This window comes from Trematomus bernacchii, unplaced genomic scaffold, assembly GCF_902827165.1.
Source record: "Trematomus bernacchii unplaced genomic scaffold, fTreBer1.1, whole genome shotgun sequence".
Classification (NCBI taxonomy): domain Eukaryota; kingdom Metazoa; phylum Chordata; class Actinopteri; order Perciformes; family Nototheniidae; genus Trematomus; species Trematomus bernacchii.
In genome coordinates, this window is record NW_022988097.1 from 3,562,402 (window position 1) to 3,587,174 (window position 24,773).

At 38.5% G+C, this 24,773-nt stretch overlaps 1 protein-coding gene across 1 annotated transcript; it reads left to right on the plus strand.

Annotated features, from left to right (window-relative positions):
* Positions 1-12,384: 12,384 nt before the first annotated feature.
* Positions 12,385-23,459, plus strand: guf1 (GUF1 homolog, GTPase). Its single transcript, XM_034120998.1, has 17 exons — positions 12,385-12,809; positions 14,110-14,221; positions 14,860-15,008; positions 15,643-15,723; positions 15,810-15,887; positions 15,970-16,053; positions 16,139-16,203; positions 16,295-16,498; positions 17,037-17,176; positions 17,991-18,114; positions 19,059-19,191; positions 19,859-20,002; positions 20,274-20,407; positions 21,128-21,229; positions 22,468-22,587; positions 22,694-22,730; positions 22,828-23,459. Exons 1-17 carry the CDS (start codon positions 12,624-12,626, stop codon positions 22,960-22,962), a joined length of 2,028 nt encoding a protein of 675 aa, XP_033976889.1. The 5' UTR covers positions 12,385-12,623; the 3' UTR covers positions 22,963-23,459.
* The last annotated feature ends 1,314 nt before the right edge of the window (positions 23,460-24,773 follow it).

The following is a 24,773-nucleotide window of genomic DNA, read 5'->3' on the forward strand; positions in this document are numbered from 1 at the left end:
TGTGGCCACTGTACATACAACTCAAATGAAGAGTAAACAAATAAACGTGAACACATACATTTTATTTACTTCTAATGTGTTGAAGTTTGCTGGTAATGCCCACTCTCTCAATATTATAGATTTTGTTTCTCTTTTGAGTGAAAGGATTTTTATCACATTTAATTACTTTCTTTGCCATCTAAGAGTGGCCTGACTCTTTTTTTTCAAAGCCAATGCAAAAACACATTTTGTATAATATTGTTACAGTGTAAAAGTTGTTTTATTATCTGTGACTGCAATCACACTCTGACCTCCAGAGTTATTGAAACACCTCAAGCCAAAACTGTTGTTAAATATAGAAAATGCATAACATTAGTGTGCTTGTGTGGTATTGTGAAAAAGTAATGAGAACACATTGGGTAGGAAAGAAACAATCGAGAAACAATCAAACAAGAAACAGAACTACAAAACACACATAGTGTTGAGGTGTTACAGTAAGAGAAAAAACTCAAGCGTTAGGTCAGTAATGCTTCAAATAAAGTCACTATGTTTTTATTCAGAGCAAATGAAGGAAGCTGATATTCAGTCAAAAATAAATTCAGAATTAAACGTTTGTTTTATATGGTTACACACTAATTGTATGAGGTTAAGTTTTGTTAGCCCTGGCAGAGTTTAAGAATAATGAAAAGGATTTATTTTTAACCTGAATTAAACTAATAAACTATATAGCCTAACTTAAAAACCCTATGAGCAATACCTGGCCTAACGATAGGAGTCTATGAACTATCAGGGATTTGATAGGCAACAGCAACATCATGGACTAAAATAACCTTCAGAATCTAAATGTATTTATCAATGTTTGACCGCTAGAAGAAAAAGAAAAGAACACAATAAAGAGCTGACAGAAACACATCCCCCTATTATCAAACAAAGTGCCAAAAATGTCTAACAGACACACAGCAACATTATCATCACATTGGACTTTTACATCTTACAAATGTAAGTCCAGTATTCACTCTTCGTTTAGCTCTATTTTGGTCTCCTACAACTCCTGATGCAAATAACTGTGACTTGAGCATTTCATTTGTCTGACTTTCTTCACCAGCCAGCCGTAGCTAACTTTGTCAGATTGACAATTGGTGATAGTTTATTTACAGAATACAGTAAATGTAGAGATTTAAAACCAAGAAAAAAAGAGCTACAAAAGGCTAAAAAGCAACTTGCTGAGCGTGACCAAAATGTTCTGTAGGTACGTCCTCTCAACTTGTCGCAGACATGATGATTAGTTCTTTATACAAGGATTAACGCCACAACAATAATACAAGTACAGATAATAATTCATTGCTAAATGTGCAAAGAGTTTAAGAGATTGCAAATAAGAAACATGAAAAGAAACAGGTGTTGCTGCACAAGCACACTAATACAGACCATTATTTACGTTTTAAATGATTTATTTATTTATTTACCAAGGTTAAAAATCCAAATTCTAATTTTGATGTATTATTTGAATGCATACAAACTCCTCAGTGTGAAATGTGAAAAAGTCCCATCACTTATTTAAAATGATTATATGGCAGCTTTTTTTTGACAGACCTGTGTTGGAGGTAACTCTGGAGGACAGTGTGGATGAATTGGTGTAGACTAGAGCACCGTGGCACTACTTATCAGCATGTCTGCCATCTTTCATATCCATTGTCTGTCCCTTCACAACACATTTCATGATCACACAAGCTATTCAAACAAATTACAGGGATACAACAGCAAACACGGGACTGTTTTGTGCCAAGATCAACCCCCATCAATCGTTTGTAGAAGATAGTCACATTCTTCTACCAGTATTTATTATTTGTAATTTGCCTAAAGTGAGAAAATACAGTCAGGATTTGGGACTAAATTATTTATTTTCTCATAAAATGGTCATAGATGTGTAGCTTCAGCTTGTATTTGTATGCAGATTGATTGTCACTAAAACTTTGAATTAACTCAGAAGCCATACAGTCATCATGTAATCCAATTCCATCAGCAACAATACAACAGGGACAACCAATGATTGTACTTTATGAGCATATGACACTGTGGTAAAAAAAGATGTATAAACCTATTTTGAAGATATCACAGATGCTGTATATCAAGAAGACAAATCGTGTATCAAGCCCCATATCAGCAGCCATAAGCAGTATGGTCCTCTACTGTAAGTTTTTCCTCATAAAGTGATATTTTGCTTCACACCTATATTTATTTTGTTTTTGTTTGTTGACTCAAACTTTGCATGAAGAAAAAAAACCTAGCTTTTTTATTTATTTTTAAGAAATTATGTTGTCAGTTAGAAATTGTTTTTAATTCAAATTCCACATCCTGATAGAATCTTAAACATTCCAGATAAAATGATTGTTCAAGAGGTGGATGCTTGATTCGGTGCACAGTTTCTAATAAAACACATATCATTTAAATTCTTTATATCTAGTGCGTGCCATGTTTTTTAATTAGAGCCTGACTGATGCCAGTTTTTTTAAGATGTAATACAAATATTATAATGTCATTTTGGCCCATTATCTACGGTGGCAGACAGGCGCAAACACACTGCAACGGCCCAAAACATTTACATCACATGAAACATGTTGCAAATATGAAAACACAAATGCGCCATGCTGCAAAACACAACAGAAACAGGTACACTAAAAAAGTGATGCACACAGCATGCGACCGGAGGGCTTGTTGACATTAGTTTTAAGGGCAACAATCACTGGAAACGTACCTTAAATGTAATTTATTGGCTTTTTTTAACAATGTGATCCCATGATTCCTTCCAATATTATTGCAGATTTGCTGTAAGCTAGCTAGCTAACGTAGCTAACCTAGTAATTATAAATCTACCGACAACACTCTTACGATTCTGAATCAGACTAACTATGCTAGAGAGAGTTTTGTACAACTTTATAATCCCCGAATGTCAACAAGTACTACAGTCCCAGCATTGTCCCCGTCTCCGTTGTTTTTGTAGCTTCTTGCAGCTTCTAGCAGCATTTTGTATTTGCAGCGCTTTTAGTAAACTTGTAAATTATTTCTAAATGTTGAGCAAGTTGGTGAAGCTATTTCTTAATTTGCACGTGTTTTGGCACATTTGTGATTTTATATATCACATAGTTTGTCTTAATGTAAATGTTTTGGGCCGTTTGTTGCGCGTTTGCCACTGTTGGCCACCCTCATTAGCTGATACATATGGCGATACGTTTTTTTTTAAAGTGTGGTTGTATGAGGGCCCTTTGCATAGACATGTATAACCTACAGTGGATGGCAGTCACCATGCCCCATAGTTCGGAGAGACAGACAGAAGTACCAGCAGGAACCTATGTACTGCAGTGGAGAGGGGCAACAACAAACATATTTTCGTTCGGGGAACTAAAGTCGTTATCTATGCTCTCTTCTAACCATTGACACAAAGAGTTGATGGTGTAATGTTTCATTGATTGGCTAGTGTGTTTGTGTTATTGTGTGACTATGGTGTTCAACAAAATGACATAAACAAAGTAACACATTAAGGCAGCAGCGGTAGACGAGCAACTCAGCCATCTTCGAAAATGACTGCCTTAGTATTAACGGATTCAGTTCCCCGTCCAAAAGGCTGTCTGATGGCATGGTAAGGCAGTGAAAATATACTGTACACTTAAGCTGACATTGAAGTTTTGCTGTATGTTCCTCCAAACAATGGAGGAACATACAGCAAACCATCCCAACTGTCCAATCTTATCTCTGAATAACCCCAAATTCCCAGCAGCCCATCAGATCATGGGAGCGTGAGCGAGACAACTCAACGCCTCTTTAGCAGAGAGGATGCTGTCACGAATGCTTGGACGCTGCCAGTGACTGTCATTACGAGCGTGTTGGTAAAACCAACAGAGAAAGCCCTGTGGCACTGAGCTGTAATGCAACGCTCGCTGAAGTTTTATTTTCTGGCCGGATCTTTCCACCACTCAAGCGCGGTGTGAGGTCTCCTCTTCTTCGAGCTCCATCGCCTCAGACCACAGCCGACCCTGGTCATCCACTCAGAGGCTGCCTGACAGAAATCGATCCTGATGGATGGGAGGTGTCTAACTGCACGGCAGAGCAGGGATTATTACATACATGTCCTGGCAATCTTCATAGTTGAAGATCATTTACATTTATTCAAAGTGTCGGATCGGAATACTAATAGCATGCATTTTTGTAGGGTTCAACTCTTGAGTTCAACTCTTAACAGAAAGTCCAATAGAAGAGAATAAGTATTGCTTTCAAGCTACTGCTTTAAATTGGACATTGACTAAAGACCTGAAATCTAAATTTGATTTATTTGTAGTAACAAGAGAACAGGCCGATGCACTCCTGGAGAATTAACATAGGAAAAGCTAAGCCTTAGAAAGGTTATGTGGAATCAATATACATGATTACATTGTTTTGTTTTCAGGAAACTTGATCTAGAATGCTGCTGTCTGGCAAACATTGCTTCACTGCGCAAAGCATGAAGGAGGCAAAAGTCATCCTAAAAATTGAGAGATCGGTTAGGATGGATCAAATAAACACAAGTCTTTCAGACTACTTTTCGTGCCCCTTGTTAATCCAACAGTCAGCGTTGACAACTTCTTAGTTAGGTTTTGTAAAAGATCATAGGTAAAAGAAGGTAGGTTTGTATACGCAAGGTACTGTAGTTAACGTGATATACAGTATGTAACATATTTTACAAGTAGGCGACATAACTTAAGTTACGTAACAAACACACAGTAGCTATTTTAACCCAAACTTTTTCCAAACCAAGCCAGCTAGTTTTGATTTGATTCACACACCTTTACATTTCCCGTAGTCTTTGAAAAAATACGTCATTCATCATAATTGAGAATGCAGTTTTGTTGTACGCGTAAATCAAATTTAGAAGGACGGGTTCTTCTAAATTTGTCCTCCCTGAACTTTTTTATAAAGGAAATCAAAAAGTCTGAAAGCATATGGAGTCCACCTACAACACTTCCTGCTGTTTTCAAGACTTTTCAAGATTCCTCAGACAAACAAACGGGGGGTGGGTGCTAGTGAATTAATTTAAGTTTTCCGCACTCTCTCGCAGGAAGATAGAGATTATTATCTAATATATGCATCCGATGAAGCATTGCATGAAGTCTGTTGATGATCAGAGGCTGTTGTTGGGAATCCGTGTATCTAACGTCCATTTGTTTTTCTTTGTTAAACAAGTAAACGGAAGAGCGTCTGAGAGGCCTTTTTGCTTTTTGCTTTTTACCTTACTAAATGGTCTAATGGTCATTGGAGCGAGGGGCGGGGCGAAACTCACGGAAGTGATTTCAAAACAAAAGCAATCCTGTGCTTGGAACGGTGATAATATTATAAACATAGACTGTATAAACAAGGTGAATTTAGCGATCACAACTAAAACAGCCAAGACACATATTGAGCCCAGAAAATGAATGTTATTACGGGATGTAAATATAATAAGCTTATGTCTAAAATGGACAACATTGTTAGGAGATTTAAACTATGGAGCGATTTTGCACTGTGGTCAACTCAGCCGTCTCTAGAGTTTGTTATTATTTTTTCTGCCCTTAGTTCTTCTTGAGATTGACACTGTTGGACTCAGTACTAGTGAAACAACTCCCACAAGTACTATGAAGTACTTTTATTGTGTACTTTTTGAGTAATCCTCTGTCAATGTCCCCTCCTGAGTACAAGAATGCATGTTTCTTCGCTATTTTGAATAAGCGTTAAAACACCTTTCTTCATGAGACTGATATTGTTGGACAGAGTATTTTAAGAGGATGGTAGTCTTGATATCAGCAATACTTCCTGTCAGTACTCCAGCAGCAGCATTTTTACCCCTTGGAAAGTCTTTAGAGACTGGCCTGGATAGCTGGTCACAACTATCCTTCAGCAAAGTGACAAACCCTTGTGACTCTTGTTGGCCTCTTATGACAATGCTGTCTTTTAAATATGATTATTTCTCTGCTCCTAGTTCATTCCTCTCAGATTCTTCCATCAGTCCCAGTCATTGCATGTCAGTCAATAGAGCTTGTGTGTCCAATTCAACAAAATGTTTTTTTGTGAGTGAAGGCCAGAGCTAAATTATAGATTGTTTGATTGTGTAATTACAAGGTGAGAGAAAATAAATCCACATCTTCCTTCTAAACTTATTTTATTTACTTGTCCATGTTATACTTATATACTTACTTGTATTACAATATTTGCATGTTGAACTACATGCTGGATATCTTCCCCAGCCTCTAGGAAATTGATTAAAAATTGTTTGATACAAATGTATACATTAATAATGTTGTGTGCAAACATTTCAAATTTAAATACAAAAGGAAAAAAAGTTTACTTTTGAAATGATTTCTCACAAAAACCTTTCTAAATTATAGTAAATTATTAAAAAAGCTTTAGTCTATAGACGTTTTTCTGCCTAAAATAGTTTAAATTGAACGTAAACTATATCAAACACCACATCCATGGCAATTAACCCATTTTTGCCCGCTATTTAAATTGACTTTGGTTGAAGTTAATAACAATATTGATATATATATATATATATATATATATATATATAGATATATAGCATATCATTGATGCAGTCTTTCTGAACACTTTTAAAATAAAATACTGCAAATGAAGAATATTTTTAATGTTCTGCACAGATAGTGCCTTAACTTGAATTTGAAAACACGTGGCAACTTTATTAATACAGCAGATGAAAAGATTTGTGGAAGGATAAATTCTTCATGGGCTTCAATGGCTCTCTAGATAAAGGGCGTTTTATGGTTGCTTGTATTATCTTCAGATAGTGGTTTGTTTAAATAACTAGTGACATTTGAATAAATATTTCAAAAAAGGGCTCCAAAAAAGGCATATATATATATCTTGGCCGGCTTAGCCAGTGTGTATTTTTTCAAGCACCACAAGATTCATAGTTTATAAAGTACAATTCTGGGCCATTGATTGTGTTATTTCTCCAAACACATACAGTAAAAATGCCTGTTTTGAAGCCTTAAAATGGTGCAGGAAAAGGACTTTACAGTTAAGAGAAGAGAAAAAAGGAAAGAAAATTGTTATAATGGGTGATTTAACATTAATGACATACATAATATGAGGCCCTTGGCATTCAGACTCTAAGGGGGTCATTTTGTGATCATGGGGCATCACCCTTGTATACGGCATCAGGACAATATATGGAGTCAGACACTGGAAGTGTGCTGGAGGCGTTGACTGGGACTGATGGAAGGATGAGGCTGATGAGACTGAAGAATCTGCGAGGAACGAACTAGCGGCTGAGAAATAATCATATATTAAAAGACAGCAGCATCATAAGAGGCAAACCAGGGTGACAGAGTGTGTCACTTTGCTGAAGGATAGTTGTGACCAGCTATCCAGGCCAGACTCTAAAGACTTTCCAAGGTGTAAAAATGCTGCTGCCGGAGTACTGACTGGAAGTATTGCTGATATCATGTCATATCCTCTTAGAATACTCTGTCCAACAATATAAGTCTCATGAAGAAATGTTTTTTTTAATGCTTTTTAAAAGAAAAACATGCATTCTTGTACTCAGGAGGGGACATTGACAGAGGATTACTGGAAAAGTACACATAGTACTTGTGGGGGTATAGTTTCACTAGTACTGAGTCCAACAGGATCAATCTCACGAAGAACTACTGTAATGGCAACAAAAAATAATTCCCTCATCAAACTTAGCAGAAGTGGCTTGATTTTGTTCTCAGCAGGGGACTTTGACAGAGTATTTCTCAAAAAATACACAGTAAAAGTACTTCAATGTATTGTTAGTAGTAGGCTAACTAATACAAAGTCAAACAGTATCAATTTCATTAATAACTAATGGTAACATTTTATTTTGATCACTCATCAAAGATAGCAGAACTATGGAGGGGACTCTGACAGAGGATTACTCACAAAGTACACAATAAAAGTACTTCATTTTATTTCTGGTAGAAGTCAAACTAGTACCGAGTCCAAGAGTGTCAGTTTTATTAAGAACTTGTGGTAAAGAATATTTGTATCACTCATTGAATATAGCAGGAAAAAAAATGAAGAGCTGCTGATTTGAAAAAACAAACGCGAGAGGCGGCTGAGTTGACCGCAGAATCGCTGTAGTTTAAATCTCCTTACAATGTTGTCCATTTTAGACATAGGCTTATTATATTTACAGCCCTTAATAACATTAGTTTTCTGGGCTCAAAATATGTCTTGGCTGTTTTCGTTGTGATCGCTAAATTCACCTTGTTTATAATATTATTTATCACAGTTCCAGGCAAACGAGTGCTTTTGTTTTGAAATCAAAACGGTGGACCTCCATGGGACCTTATTTCGGAAAAATTATGTATTGAAGTCAATGGCGAGAGAAACGTTATCTTTCGATCCCGTTTGAATTGTGCCACGAATTACACATATGATGTTTGTCAATTTAAAAGATAATTTTGCAAGTAAAAAAAAAAATGTTTTGACGTAAAACTGTGAAGTAAGACTTTTTTTGTGTGAAACCGCTCAATGAACTACATCTCTCGTCTCGCACAACAACACACGTAACCAAGATGGCCGTCACTAGTCTTGCCAAACAAGGGATTGACTACCCTCACTATCACCACAATGAAACACGTCCAGAAGAATGTCATGCAAAGCTGCCTGCCTGCCTTCCTTCGATTCTCCCTGAACTGCCTGATCTTTTTAATGTTCAATGTTAACCATTTGTGCAGATAGCATGAAGTAATAAAAGATCGCAGATGCTAATGTAGCGTTAGCATGTCTCCCACGGGGGCATCCGGGCTTAAAGGTGTATTATAGAATGATCACACCGGTGTGACAGTACTCGTAGGGTTCATGAAATATGACTACTACTCTACTGTTTAACACTTTGGTTAACTTAAAGGGGACCTATCATGCAAAATGCACTTTTGTACGTCTTTTATACATGAATATGTGTCCCCGGTGTTCCAGGGAACTCACCAAGTGTCAGAAAACACAACCCTCTCTATTTTCCTCCATACCCAAATCTCTAAAAAAGGGGCTGCAACGGATCTGATGCAGACTGATCCAGATTTGAACACTTCTATGACGTCACAGAAGTGGCGCTACGGCTATTGGGCCAACTCTCCACCTATCAGGGGAATGTGGGGTTGGGCCACGGCCGGCCATTGCCGCTCGAAAGCGCTGGAGACGCTGTAGTACATATGCCAGGCCTGTAAGTGGCGCTGTAGTCTGCCACAAAGCAGCGAAGAAGACTTCCCGCGCATGGTTACCATGGTTTCCCTTCTGTTTATTCTCCGCTGTGGCTTTTTTTTCTCCCTCCCCGAGGCAAGCGTTTGCTCCTGCTGCTTTAATTCAATGCAATCCCTCCCCGTCGAGGCAAGCACTGTAATTCTCTCCGGTTAGTCCACCAGCAGATGACAAACACCCACCTCTCCGCCTCTTCCAAGGAACAAGGGGACCGTGCGGCAGAGTTTCAGTTAGGTTTTCTTTCGCCGGTCAAGATGTCCGTTAAAGTTTAAATCTTCCGGACAAAATTTGAAAAGTGCCGGTCAAAGGTCTTCTTTGTTATTTATTTAGCTTTAAAACAAATGAATAACGACTCTATATAATAATAGGCTATAATAAAACCAACCTGGTCTCACCAGAATGCGTGACTCCACCACGACTCCTTAACACCGCAGTGCGTGGTGGAGTCACGAACTTTGCTACATTTACGTGTCTGCACCACGCAAACAACCCCAATGTAAAGTGAATGAGGCTCCTTTGTCGTGGTGAACACACGCATTTCTACAACGTCCCGCAGTGAGCTTTTATTCTATAAAACGTTTTTAAAATCTACTTTATAGCTTGTAGTAACTCACGGGAGGCTTCTTTTATTAGGGTCTGAGACCTAGGTCGGCGAAGACCCTATTGAAATCGGTCGCTGCGCGACCGATAAACCTTTGACCCCCGCAACATATGTGAAAACTCACCAAATTTTGCACACGCGTCAGAAGTGGTGCAACTTCAGATGTGTAATTGGTTCCGGAACTTTGCGTAAAAATTTGCGTAGGCCACGCCCACTTCCGTTTTTAACGTAAACTCCCCCCACTTTAACTTTCACGTAAACGAACGAAACTCGCTACGCATATCTAGGGTGCGGAGACAAACCAAAAAGCCTCTTGGAGGGGTATAAAATAACGTACAGGAAGCCGGCCATTTTGAAAAATGCGATTTATCGCGTTTTTCGTCCTCCGCACAAAATCTATCTTCTCCCAGGGACTTTATCCGTGCGACTCGAAATTCGTCAGGTAGCGTCTCGAGACATGGGCAATTCAAAGTTTTCACGGAAGTTTTTTTCTTTCGCACGGCGTAGCCGTGATTTGGCGCCAAAGTTCGCGTTCGCTCGATGCTAGGCGATCCCTCTTCATGGAACACGATGATGTCATAACGCCAACTGACATACTCAGAACGCCACCAAACTTCACGTGATGGTTAACACTGCGGCCCTAAACAGCTCTACGTCAAATGTGATGTTACTTAATATTGCGTTACCATGGCAACGCATCCCTCGCCATAAAACACGGTGTCGCTGTAACTCCAATGGACACGGTCCCATCGTCCCCCAATCTTCACTTTTATATCACCGGTCCATGCCTCAACAGCTCTACGTGAAATCTGAGATCTCACCATATGCCGTTTCCATGGCAACGAATCACTCGCCATAAAACACGATGTTGTCTTAATTCAATGGAAAATCGTCCAAACGGCACCATACTTCATATGATGGCTAATGGTCCGGCCCTGAATAGCTCTAAGTCCATTATGGGGTGTCATCATATGCCGTTGCCATGGCGACAGATCCCTCGCCAAAAAACACGGTGTTGTCCTAACTCGATGGAAAATCGTTCAAACGGCACCAGATTTCATATGATGGCTAACCATCAAGCCCTCGAGACATATATGTGTCAGTTTTGAGATTTCATCAAATGTTGTTGCTATGGTAACAAAATGGTCGCCATGAAACACGGTTTTCTCATAACTCCAGTTAACATGCTCCAAACGGCACAACACTTCACAGGTTTGATAACGATGCAGCCCTCAACATATCTAGGCGTATTATGGGGTGTCATCAATTTACGTTGCCATTGCGACAGATCACTCGCCATCAAACACAATGTTTGTGTTACTGCTGTAACTCAAAGACATTGCCTGAAACTTCCCATGTTTGCCAACGGCCGAGTCCTCGAGACACCTAGACACACACGTCGACGTGCGGACAACAGCCTGTGGAGCGTCGAAGACCCGCTCAATGCTGCTTGCAGCTTTAATTTTATTTGTATTCATAATCATTTTTATTTTTCGTCAGAATATATTATGGTGCATTAGTTACGAATTTTTGTTCTCAAAAAACAGTGCATTGTGTGTAATACAACTGTGATTTTTATTAAATTAGTTAGTTTTTAAGGAAGGCCAGAGCTTCAGCTGTGTCAAATAGATTGTTCCATTTAGTTAACGTTATTTAAAAGATAATTATATTCCTATTTGATCATGTCCCCTTTATTTGATCATGTCCACGTTATTATTAATAATAATTGTAAGAAAAAATTGATAACATTTTTTATTTATTCTTTATTTTGTAATCATCTCGCGACCCCCACTTTGGGAACCCCTGGTCTAATAGACAGTGAGACTATTTAGGAACAGCTTGTATAATTCTTAGGGGAATATGATCATTAGGGGTGTACTGTACTTGAATGCAATCCTCAGTAGGCTCTACAAATCTAAAAAAGAAAGAAGCAATGATTTCATGACAGGCAGAAACTGGGGCTAATGGAGGCTTATTACCTCTGGTTGCACAAAGAAGAGAAGCAGTAATCTATTCTTGTGCAAGAGGTAGCTTCGTTGTCATAGCAACTGATATCCATTTGTATCCTTCATTTGACAGCTTGAGTAGGCGGGACTTCCGTCTGCCTAGGATTTCCAAAGATACAAATGTGTCAAGATAATCATTCTCCTCGAAGGCTTTTCAAGGGATTCAAAAGTATCAATTTCTATAGCCTATATGATTAGATTATTCTAAATCTAGACCATTGGGCTCATAAGGAGCCTATTGAACTATACATATAAAAAGGCTGCTGCAATGTTTAGCCTTAATATAATTTAAAAAATATAATTAAAGAGAGACAACGTTAACAGCATTTGAGGGTTAGCTTAGCAAAGACATTTTGCATTACAATATCCTTTTGATACAATAAAGAGCGACAGTACAAGATTTATAAAATGTGAAAGGACGACTAATTTACTCTGACCGGCATAAACGAAAACGGACGTAGTACAAATAACTATCTTGTTTCTTTTTATCATCTCTGGTTGGAAAAACAACAACATTTCCCAGAAGTCTTTGCAGCTGAACTGTCACCCAAAATGTCAGCACCCTAAGAACTCATGCACGGGGGTTATTACAGTACTATTTACTTTAAAAGATACGCGTGTGTTTTCGTCATGCCAGTATGTAATGGTCCGTCAATGTGGCCATAGTCTACGTTTTATTAATGACTATACAGTTGTAGTCGAAAGCTAGTTAGCTAGCTAGCTAACGCCAGCTAACAGTTAGGACCTTCATGCTGGAAGGTAACTGACTGCAGCTTAACGACAACATGTCGCTTTCTCTAGTTAAACGGTGGTGTGACACACCACTGCTAAGACGTGTTTTACAGTTCAAAGAGTACAGGAGGAAAATACAAAGCTGTAATATGACCTACACACTGTTAAGACACCGCTGGATGAAAAAGCTGCCTGTGTTCTCCAGCAGCTTCAGGATGCTCAGCACTAAAACAGATAAGGTAGGCTGTCAAACTAATACTGGAACATATTCATGGTCTCTGTGCATTTATCCCCGTTCATAATTCTGTAAAACAGTAGTATTAAAGATAAAAAGCAGCCTTTGTTTACAGATAGGGGCTGGAAGCATGAACTGTACTTAGGTACAAATGCAGGGTACTTGTACTTTGCTTGAGTATTTATATTATATGTAACATTATAGCCCTACGTAATTACGAAACCATTTACATTATACTTCTCACCTCACTATTTTTGTTGGAGAGCTCTATTTACAAGATTTTTGAAAATCATTGAAAACCATGTATCTCTACTTTCAATTTTGCTTGTGCATTTTTATAATAAACTGAATGATTTAGTTTTATTTTGTTTGCCAAGAGAAACCCCTTTCTTCTTGAGCAGACGTGGTGATTCTACTTTTGGTACTTTATCAGAATACTGTTAAAGAAATTCTAACCCCTAAAATGATCATTTGGATATTAATTGCTCAACCAGTTTTACCTTGAATACTAATAGATACTTAATTCAACCCCCATGCCTCCGAGGTTAACAAAGAATACAAACATGGCGAGAAGCCTTGACACATCATAGTAAATGCGGGCCAACCTCTCATAAAACTTGTGCAGTAAAATCCAAGTCTTATTTATCTAGTTGATCACTCACTACTAGTGTTGGTTGTTGGGCTGCTGCGGAAGTAGCTGTTTTTTTAACTAGTACTGGTAGGTTTTACCGAAAATGTTTGGAAAAAGTGAGCAGACAAAGAATCAAGAATTCAAGGTAAATCTGTGAGTCATTCATTATACAAATGTAATTTTTTTTCATTTAGCTGATAATGATAACATACTTCTACTTAAAGGTGGGGTAGGTAATTCACTTCAGAAACACTTTTTGTTATATTCCTGTGGAAGCCGTGGCGCTGTAAAAAGCACCACCAATCATCTGAGCCGGCCCGGCTAAAATAACTGGATGGCCTACCTGCCTGTCAGCCTTCCATCTCGTGCACAAACTTATCTCGTGCCCTCATTGGTCATGTGCGCGTTCGTGTGTGTTGGAGGAGGGGCTCTGTAAAGCAAGTCTGAAGGAAGGGGCAGATTTTTTTCGGCTGCGTGCTTTCAAATTTTAGCGCACTCGAGCTGGTTTCTCCATTCTTACCTACCCTACCTTTAAGGAGGTTCTGAATGTGCCCCATTAAGAAAGTATATTCTGTCCGAATATTTTTCAAAAAATGTTTAAAATATTACTGTCACACTCAGCAGTTGTTAAATGGCTGTCATACTAATCTGCAGACTCTCTGTTGCCTTAAAGGATACTATTGACCTGTCTAAGTTTCCTGTGGACAGAATCAGGAATTTTTGCATCATCGCTCATATTGACCATGGAAAAAGCACGTTGGCTGACAGGCTGTTGGAAATAACAGGTACGTTTCTTCATCACATGAGCACATCAGCTTTTTTCCAACTTAGTTTTAAAGTGGCTCTATTGTGCTCATAATCAGGTTCATGTTTGTATTTTCTACCTCTACTGGGACATGTCTCCATGCTTTAATGTTCAAAAAGCTCTTTATTTTTCTCATACTGCCTGTGCTGCAGCACCTCTTTTCACCCTCTGTCTGAAACCAGAGCCCAGTCTGCTCTGATTGGTTAGCTGGCCGGCTCTGTTGTGATTGGTCAACCACTCCCTAAGCCTATTATGTACAATGTGTTGGAGCGTTAGCTAATAGAAGCATGAGTGTTCAATTGTGATGTCACTATGTTACAGAAGTATACAAAAGAGTCCAATGGAGGCATTTCAGGCAAAGGTGTGGCAGAAGAACTCCCCTGAGAGGGAACACAGGGATTTTAGCAAGACCATCTTCATGCATAAAACCTATATAACACACTTCAGGAAAGAGAAAACCCCAAAAAGCATAATAGGGCCCCTTTAATATGTTACTCTACTAATTTATTTGTCTTTTATCTGCAGTGTCCCCTTTGCTGTAACAATGTAAATCCCTCTACTGTAGGACAAATAGAGGATGTCTGATTCTGATTTTTTTTGGATGTCACTGACAAACAGGTGCCATAGCAAAGACTGACAAGAACAAGCAGGTGTTGGACAAGCTTCAGGTGGAGCGAGAGAGAGGGATCACAGTGAAGGCTCAGACGGCCTCGCTGATCTACAGCTACGAGGGAGAGCAGTACCTCCTGAACCTCATCGACACGCCGGTCAGTACTAAGCTGGATGTGATGTCAGGAAAAAAGAACTACTTTCTCTCCTTGTTGTTCATGGTTGTTTTGCTACAGCTGCGGTAGTTCATCAGGACTTTGGTCCTAAGAGAACTCGACTGCTCTTACACTGCGTGACTTAATCTCGAAACTCTGCCCGGTGCGTTCTTATAATGTTGTTTCTTGCAGGTTTTATAAACCTAGATAATAGTGAAACATTTTTACTTTATTACCAAGCTTTGAATTCAATTATTTTTCCCTCTACTGCTACTAGAGATTAATCAGGTTACCAGATAACTTAAACATAATTTATTTTAAAACATCCACATCCAATCGTAGGCTCATTTGTGATGTTTGAAATTAAATGGTTTTGTATATTTCATCAAATATTATCATGATTATTTTATCAATTATATATTTTTCGTTCACCGGATCCTTCCATTTAACATTTATCATCTTTTAACCAATTCATTGTTATTTGTTTCATCATTGACACAAACAGTGTGTGTTCTTGATCTCTTCTGGTGTTGTTCTAAAGACCTGAAGAGAGCAATATGAAAATAGTGAGACTTGTGTGACAGTGATACTGTATGTCCAAAAGTTTTTAAATCTCCGGTGCTTCTCTTCTCTATAGGGTCATGTTGACTTCAGTTACGAGGTTTCTCGATCGATTTCAGCCTGCCAAGGGGTCCTGTTGATTGTCGACGCCAATCAGGTACAAACCCAGACTCATAGCTCTCTTTTTTCTCAGAAAATTATTGTTGATGTACTTGTATATAATATTTTTGCGGTCATGTGAAGGGGGTTCAGGCGCAGACAGTTGCCAACTTCTACTTGGCTTTTGAAGCTCAGATGGCGATCGTCCCTGTCATCAACAAGGTACAAATATCTTTATCCCTTTTTTATTTGTCTGCTTGACTACTATTTAGCATGTCATTTTAATTCTACATTTTCCCCTCAGATTGATTTAAAAAATGCTGATCCAGAGCGAGTGGAGTCCCAGATTGAAAAGGTTTTTGATATTCCATGTGAGGAATGCATTAGGGTGAGTGGTAGCATAATGAAAGGTATCGCATTTTCAGTATCGCTTTGAAATAACTGTTAATTCCAGATTTCATTTTTTCCCCCAGATTTCAGCTAAGCTTGGAACAAACATTGAAGAGGTTCTCCGAGCGGTTGTGGAGAGAATCCCCCCGTAAGCAGCAGCTTCATTCAGTCTTATTTCTCACTCGAAACACGTTTGACATGTAAAAGTGAAGCTGTTTTATTTGTGCTTGTCTTCTCAGGCCCGCGGCAAGTATTGATGAACCTTTTAAAGCCCTCGTGTTCGACTCCACCTTCGACCACTACAGAGGGGTGGTGGCCAACATCGCTCTGTTCGGGGGTCGGGTCAAGAAAGGGGACAAGATCGTGTCGGCGTATCTCGGGAAAACCTACGAGGTCAACGAGCTGGGGCTCCTCCGGCCAGCTGAGCACCGGACACAGAAGCTGTATGTTCACACTTTCTCCTCTCCATTCATTTCTTTCACTTCTTTCACCCAATACAGCTGATGTTATTTACAGAATATATCATTTCAACTATTTCGGTCATTTAGTTACATTTGTAATCAAAATTGCCAAAAATGCTGGTTCAATCTTCTCAGTTGTTGCTTTTTTTTAGTCTTATATGATAATAAACTAATTATATTAGGCTTCAGGAAATGTTTTGATCCATAATCAATTGTTTTATTAAGCTGCATTCACATGATACTCGATTTTGTCTTTGCTCACTTGGGCGAGGAACCTTGCGGTGAAAACAGCCGGTTAAGTTTTGTTTTATGGTTACGTCCCATGCTAGCTTGTGCCGCTACATACAGCTGTTATCTGATTGGTTGCGCATTGAAAGGTCAGCGGTGAACAGCACTAAAAAAAGAACCCTTTCATTTATTGTGTAAAGCACTAAGTGCACTTACTTTTCTAGCTTTTGAAAAAACATGCACTGAAGGGGTTTTACCTTTGAATCGGTTCCTCTTCTTGTTTTGTGTTTAGGTTTGCAGGCCAAGTAGGCTACTTAATAGCAGGGATGAAGGATGTGAAGGAGGCGCAGATTGGGGACACTCTCTACCTCCAAGAGCACCCGGTGGTGGCTCTTCCAGGGTTTAAACCCGCCAAAGCAATGGTCTTTGCTGGTAAGATGTTTTATTATCTGCTTCCTGCTGTCAGAGAAACATCTCTGTGAAAATGTGAACTGGATTTGAGGATTCTTTAAAACGTTTTACTTTTTGTATTGCCTTTACCTATCAAATGTAACTGAAATAGACTCAAAATAACCACAAAGAAACATGACTACAAAGAGACGTAAAAAAACTACAAAGGGAATCAAAATGAGACACAAAAAGACTACAAAGTGACCAAAAAGGGAAGCAAAAACACAACAAAGAGACTTAAAATGACTTCAAAGAGACTTAAAAATACCTAGAGACTTAAACCAACTACAAAGACGCACACAATGACTACTAAGAGATATAAAAAGACTACAATGAGACAAACAGAAACACTACAGAGAGAGAGACAAGTGACTACAAAGAAACATAAATTGACTACAAAGTAAAAAACAAAACACAACAACGAGACACGCAATGACTTCAAAGAGACTTAAATTGACTATAGACTTGAAACGACTATACAGACATGTTTAAAATGTACTAATAAATGACTACAAAGACACACAAAATGACTACAAAGATGCACAAAACCACAACAAAAAGACTCAAATTGAATACAAGTCGTTATGTCTTGCTCCTACAGTAAGTAGGAGAGGTGGGGCTTTTTTTTGCTTCTTTCCTAATCGGCCAATGGATGTACTCGAAGATAAAAGCCCTTCAGTGCATGTCGTGTCTCACTAGCTAGCACATTAGGTGCACTTAGTGCTTTACACAATAAATGAAACGGGTCCTTTTTTCTGAGGTTGTGCAATCTACATATTTGTTGCCTGTCCCCCAGGCATGTATCCCATGGACCAGTCAGACTACCCGGCCCTTCGCAGTGCCATCGAGAGGCTGACCCTGAATGACTCCAGTGTCACGGTGCAGAGAGACAGCAGCATGGCCCTGGGAGCCGGCTGGAGGTGAGAAGCCCTGCTTTGAATTAGAATGAAAAATGACTCCTAATGGTACGACAAGGAGGACATTTTTGCCTTGCAGTACTCACCCGAGTTTGACCGCAGCATCATTTGTATTTATTTGCGTCACTCAAACTAGATGTGCCGGCAAGATTTTTCCCGCCATGGCCGAAATAACCACTCCTGCTGCTTTGTGCATGTTGTTACAGAGTTACAGATATGTTGGGAAACCAAATGCTATCATGTCCGGGTTCATAACATCAGCCAAAAACACACAACGAGCTGTCTTCATCGTCTCTAGCATGTCACGTGTTGGCTGAAAGAATGTTGTTTAATACAGTGCTATGAACCCAAAAATAAACAGATTCCGAAATAACTGCCTAATGATACTAATTAGTGAAAAACCAATGCTATGTCAGGTCTGTCGACATGATGGCAAGCACAAACGTTCAAAATGCTTGTTTTCTGAATGGAGATTGGATCGATCAGGCTAAGCAAAGCTTCTATTGTAGCTGCTCCATCCACTCTCAAAATAACATGAGGTGATAACACAACACTGCCAATGAAAGGAAACAGTAGGTGGTGATTATGCAGCAAACTGCTACAGATCTGCCGTTCATTAAATAAACCAAATGAAGTTTCATCAGTTTCTTCACAAATTGGGCATCACATGATATGATTTATAACTAAATCAGCAACTTTTCTGCATACCATGTGTTGCCAAACTTTAGCGTTCACTGATCCTGACAGGTCATATTAGTCCAGGTGATGAAATTGAATATAATTTCTTTAGTGGTATTGATTTAGAATAGATGATTCAGAACTATGAAGATGCGCTGGAATATGTATTCAGTTTTACTCACAGATGATCTCTTTCTGAACATGCTCTTTGAAATAGAAAGTATGAATATCAGTTATAAAATGTAAGTGTTTGTCCTGTGCTCCTGCAGGCTGGGCTTCTTGGGTCTTCTGCACATGGAGGTGTTCAACCAGAGGCTGGAGCAGGAGTACAACGCCTCAGTGATAGTGACAGCCCCCACTGTTCCCTACAAGGCTGTGCTCTCTTCACCCAAACTCATCAAGGTGAGAGACGTTTCCTCCTGATGGGACATACTCCCGTTGTACACTTTAAGGTGGAAGAAAACTGATACTTTGTCATATTTTAATGACACACTGATATCGCTAGGGCAATTTTTATATTCGTTTAGAGCTTCTGTTGATTGGTTATTAGTGTATCTGTTTTACAAAATACACTTGTTACTTTTTCCTTTGTATACCTATTTCAGCAGAAATGAATCTATCATGTCCTATGGTGTTGCCTACTGGATTTGTTGAATAATATATAGAACACTTTGGAGGAAAATCTGAATGCTTTGTTGCAAAGTCAATACCACAACAAAATGTTGTTATCCCATTGGCAGAAATGTAGTGAAAATGAAGACTTCAAATGTATATTTAAACCACAAATGTTCACAATGTTGAGATCTTTAACGACCAATGATGGTATAAATGTTAGCGATATAGCATGAATGTAAAGGCAACTTTTTACAGCCATTCTTTAATACCCGGTCTATTTCGCATAAATGTGTGACTTTAACCTCAGGGAATATATGAGTTATCTTGTAAATATAACCTTTTTCTTGCAATATTATTGTGGGGTTGAGTGTTTTGTTGGATGGATTGTGACTTTCAAACCATGAAAGCTTTTGAAGCCAGTTTTATTTTGAGGTTTAAATGTTTCTCCCTGCAGGAACACGGCAGTGAGGAGATCACCGTGGTGAACCCGTCTCACTTCCCAGACAGAGCCGTTGTGTCTGAGTATCTGGAGCCGATGGTGCTGGGGACCATCCTCACTCCGGACAGCTACACCGGCAAGATCATGACCCTCGCCTTGGTAAGAGCAGCATGGAACATTCACACACAGACTAATGGCCATCATTTTTACACTGCAACATTTTCATTTAGGTCAGGTTGAGTATCTGTAAGAAAAAAGCAACTTCAAAAAAAAAGTATGTGTGTTTTGTGTGTTAACAAACTTGTTTATAATTCCGTTGCTACTTTCATTTTGAGGGCTTTTCTACATAAGAGAAGTGTCTCCTTGTTTGTTATGTTTTCTTCTTATGTTTTCTAATGTCAAAGGATGTTTTATCGTTGTTTCCCTAAAGAACCGCAGAGGGATCCAGCAGAACATGGTGTACATAGACGACCAGCGAGTCATGATGAAGTATCTCTTCCCTCTCAATGAAATCGTTGTGGATTTCTACGACCTGCTCAAATCGATGTCCTCCGGTTACGCCAGGTACAAATACGCAAGTGCTACTAAGTGTTGGGGGGGGAGTACCAACTTCATACTGGAAGAAGATAAGCTACTGCAAAGTACAAATACATCTAGTTTGGTTAACTGGTGCTACATAGAAAAAGTCTTTCAAACTACTTTGTAAAACAAAATTGTAGATGTGATTTGACATGATAAGAAATATGAAACGTTTATTTAGAAATAGTGACCACAGGCCAAACAAATGACAGTTACTAGTACTACAGTAAATAGTCTCTCAACACTGGTGCTACAGATATAAATACATGTGGTATAGATTGAGTACGATTAGGTAAATGCACTTAAAGTATTAGGATTAAAAGTACTGTTTGAAAAATAGTCAAATATTTTAAAGCAAAAGCAGCACATTTTCACATTTAAGAATCTAGAAATGTGAAATATTTAATTAATTCAAATTCATTTTCTGTTAACACACTCATGCTTTTAATTACTTAAATATAATGTTGGATGGTTTTAATCTATACTAAATAATCATATTTTGAAAGTTTTTTTCTAAGTATTATGTGTGTACTACAAGTACAGTACTTGTAGTAAATGTACTTTCCACCACTGGGTCCACATCATAAACACTTAATATATGAAATGATGCATTTCAAGGTTTGTTTTGAGTGTGGATGGATAAATAATAATATTGCATTACTTATGGCTGACACTGAAAGCATCCCATAATTCTACCTCCCGTAGCTTTGACTATGAGAACGCAGGCTACCAGGCTGCTGATCTGATAAAGATGAATATCCTGCTGAACGGGGAACCTGTGGAAGAACTCGTCACCATTGTGCACAGGTAAACATTTTTCCTTCTTCACGAAACCTTTTGAATAAAAGAAGATCCTCACTGGTCTCAGGAGGAGTAACCCTGGCGCTGCTTGACAGGATTCTCATGTTTCTTTGTCCCAGCAGGCTCCCTTAGCTTAATTATTATCGCTAGCAGATTTGTTACGAGTTTACATAATTTCAAGGTTGTGTGGTCCCTCATTACTAAAGTAGTTCTTCTCAGCCTATGGAGCATGAAATGTATTTCAACACCAAGTATAACATTAAAAAACGACCTACTGGCAGCCAGTGGTGACATTATATATTACAACGACTTTACCCTGCGGACAAGGACTTTGTTCCATTTGAGACGAGGACAAAAGAGTAAACTCACGGGCGAGAAATGATGACGCACAGCAGATCTGAATTGAATGTACTTACTACCAAAGCCAGTACAGACTGGTAAATGAAGAGTGCTATGCTCCACCAACAATGGCTGCTCTATGACCAATCACAGAGCAGAACATCTGTGTAATACAAATACTTTATCAAAGTAATTTATATTACGACAAGGGCAGACACTTGTGTTGTAAGTTCTAAAACGTGTGGTCATTCAGTGCCTTGCTTCACCTTAATAAGAAATGATTAAAGGAATAGTTTGACATTTTGGGAAATATCCTTATTTATTTTTGTCTGAGTTGAAAGAATGGATACCATTTCTGTCTGTGTATTGTGTTTGGAGCTAGATATAAGTATTTCTGTCCAAAGTAAAAAAAAGAATAATCTTACAAACTCTTTTCAATTACAATGGCATGTATGAGGGTAATTGTATGTAAACAAAGAAAGGGGGCAACTATTCAGAAAAATAATAAACAAAAAGTTATAAATTATCAGAAGAAAATGTGGATGTTGTCACAGAAAATAGTTTTAAATGTACTAGAAACACACTCAGATTTGTTTTTATTTTAATGATAGTAATTTGAGAGAAAAACATTCAAAAATGATCTGGCAAAAGTCACAAATTTACGAAAACAATATCCAAATTTGAAAATACATTTTCTGAGGGGTATCTTTACGCATAAATTGTCTTTTTATTATTTTTTTGCTGACTATTACCACCCTTCTTCAGATCATTTCTACAGTATTTATGGTAAGCTAGAATATTGAATGTCCTCCCTGCATTTATCAGCTGCTGTATGTGGAGGTTTTTGATGGATGGCACTTCTTGCTGGTAGTTTTTTGGTTCTGACCGGTGTGTTGTCATTGCAGAGATCGTGCGTACAACATGGGGAAAGCCATGTGTGAGCGCCTCAAAGACTCCATACCCAGGCAGATGTTTGAGGTGGCTATACAGGCAGCTATTGGAAGCAAGGTCATCGCGAGGGAAACGTAAGTACAACAGGCAGCGCTAAGCTTCTTTGTTAGACTCATATACGATTCAAAACAACGCATATACAGTATATAAAGAACAATGAATTGTATTTGATTCTTTCAGGATAAAGGCGTTCAGAAAAAATGTTCTCGCTAAATGTGTAAGTCGGATTTTAACTTAACTCTCAAAAGTTGCTGAATAAAAAAATGCACCACTAACACTAGTGTTGAAATCTGTATGTTTGTTTGTCCTGGTAGTACGGAGGTGACATAACACGGAAGATGAAGCTGCTGAAGAGACAGGCGGAGGGGAAGAAGAGGATGAGGCGCATCGGCAACGTGGAAGTTCCCAAAGACGCTTTCATTAATGTTCTGAAGAGGACAGAGAAATAGACTGAAGTCCTAGTAGTATTTTATTGTTATATATTGATATCATTATCATATGCAGCAGGTCTTTGTTTTTTTAAAAGGCCCTGCCAGATTTTCTCGAAATAAAATAGACATTGTTTCCGCAAACTTTTGTTTTTATGCCTATTTCCACATTATGCACCCATTATTTAGTTTTACAGATATATTATATATGTTCACACACATACATAGGAGAGGAATTTAAAGATCAAATGTTATTCAAATATTATAAATCGAATGCGTTCTAACTGTGATATATATCTGTCATAGTTAAATAGCAGAATATCTAGCCTCCTTTTTTGTAAAGGAATGTATAATACATCATTTATTATTGAACAAGTTGCTATAGTTTGAAAAGTACACATTACTGTATACAGTGCAGTTAGTAGCCAATGATTGTATTCTTAGAGCTTTAATAGTCTTTATAATTATTTGATAAACTTGATAATTTGCTAATATCTTTTGTAATTTCAGTTTTTATAGACGGCAAAAAAAATAACTGGCAGATTTACAGATAACTAAAGAATATTGTTTAGCTCTGTATTCAGTAAAACTTTGTTAATGCCTGTGAAAACATTTCCTGTATAAAAAACGTAATATGCTCATAAGTTTTGTAGACTCTATGAAACGACAGAAACTGAGACAATGTAGCAGTTTATCCACTAGATGGCAGCATTAGCTCAAACAGAAGCAGAAGGGAATTTTCACCCATGAAAAGATCTCATTGCCAGTGGCGACTCGTGCCCCAGCTAGTGTCAGCAGAAAGTAATGCAAATAATAATTCCCAAAATATGCAAAAAAAATACATGTTAAAATATATTTTAAGATCATGTTTAGTCATCTGATTCGTCTGTACATTGCTGTTTTAGTCTGCGTTCTTGTAATTAGTATCTACACTGCAGTGTGCCTATTGAGCCGCTGTTTTAGTCTGCGTTCTTCTAATTAGTGTCTACAATACAGTGTGCCTATTGAGCCGTGTTGAGCGATGTGGGGCAAGCCCCTCTCTCTGCTGTTAAAATGAACGTGTACTGTAAAAACTACATGCGAGTATTTTTCTATTCAATGGCCATTTCTCAATCGCGAGGATATTTGCTTCCAAGCCAATATTTCAAGGATGCTACGTCATCGAGTGCCGCAGAAGGACTGTTCCAATCTCCAGCATACTTGGAATTCCACCGAGGCCGCGTCCTTGGTTTGGGGGAAATTTCGAGGCTGCACATGGGTAGACTTTGCGTCCTTAAAATCCCCACAATGCTTTGCGCACGGACCAATTTCAAAAACCCTTGCGGAGAATGGCTGAACCGACGCAGCACACATTTAAATGTAAGTATGTAGTGGCGTAGAACATGTGTTGGTAAATATGTTACTTTGTTACATTTGTTTGTTATCACCAAAAATGTGTTCCGTGAAAGTAAAGCAAGTTCATAATTTGATCGACATCGTGAGGTATTTATTTTCGGTACAGTTTATGTTGAAACCGTTAGAGAGAGTGGCACACTTGTTAGCCTGTTCCATTCTTCTTCGTTTTCCGAAGCCGTGGCTTGGAAGCATACTTGCTTCATTTCTGAAGGAAGTGACTTGGAAGTACGCGACTACCAAGCCAGCATCCTCGCGATTGAGAAACGGCCATAGTGTGCCGCAAAACAATAATCACCATAGGGGCACTGTGCTGCCATACCCACCAAACGTAATCTCATAATTCAGAGAGCTGATTGGCTGTAAGTACGCGTGCCACGAAAAGTTTAGATGTGAAGAGGAGCAGTTTATAGCGATTAAAATCAGTAAAACGGAAAGAA

Bases quoted from the DNA above. Each gene is read 5' to 3' on its own strand.
- guf1 (XM_034120998.1), top strand. From the start codon at position 12,624: ATGTCGCTTTCTCTAGTTAAACGGTGGTGTGACACACCACTGCTAAGA. The intron at 14,222-14,859 runs GTACGTTTCTTC...ACTGACAAACAG, and splicing joins CAGGCTGTTGGAAATAACAG to GTGCCATAGCAAAGACTGAC. The intron at 16,499-17,036 runs GTATGTTCACAC...TTTTGTGTTTAG, and splicing joins GAGCACCGGACACAGAAGCT to GTTTGCAGGCCAAGTAGGCT.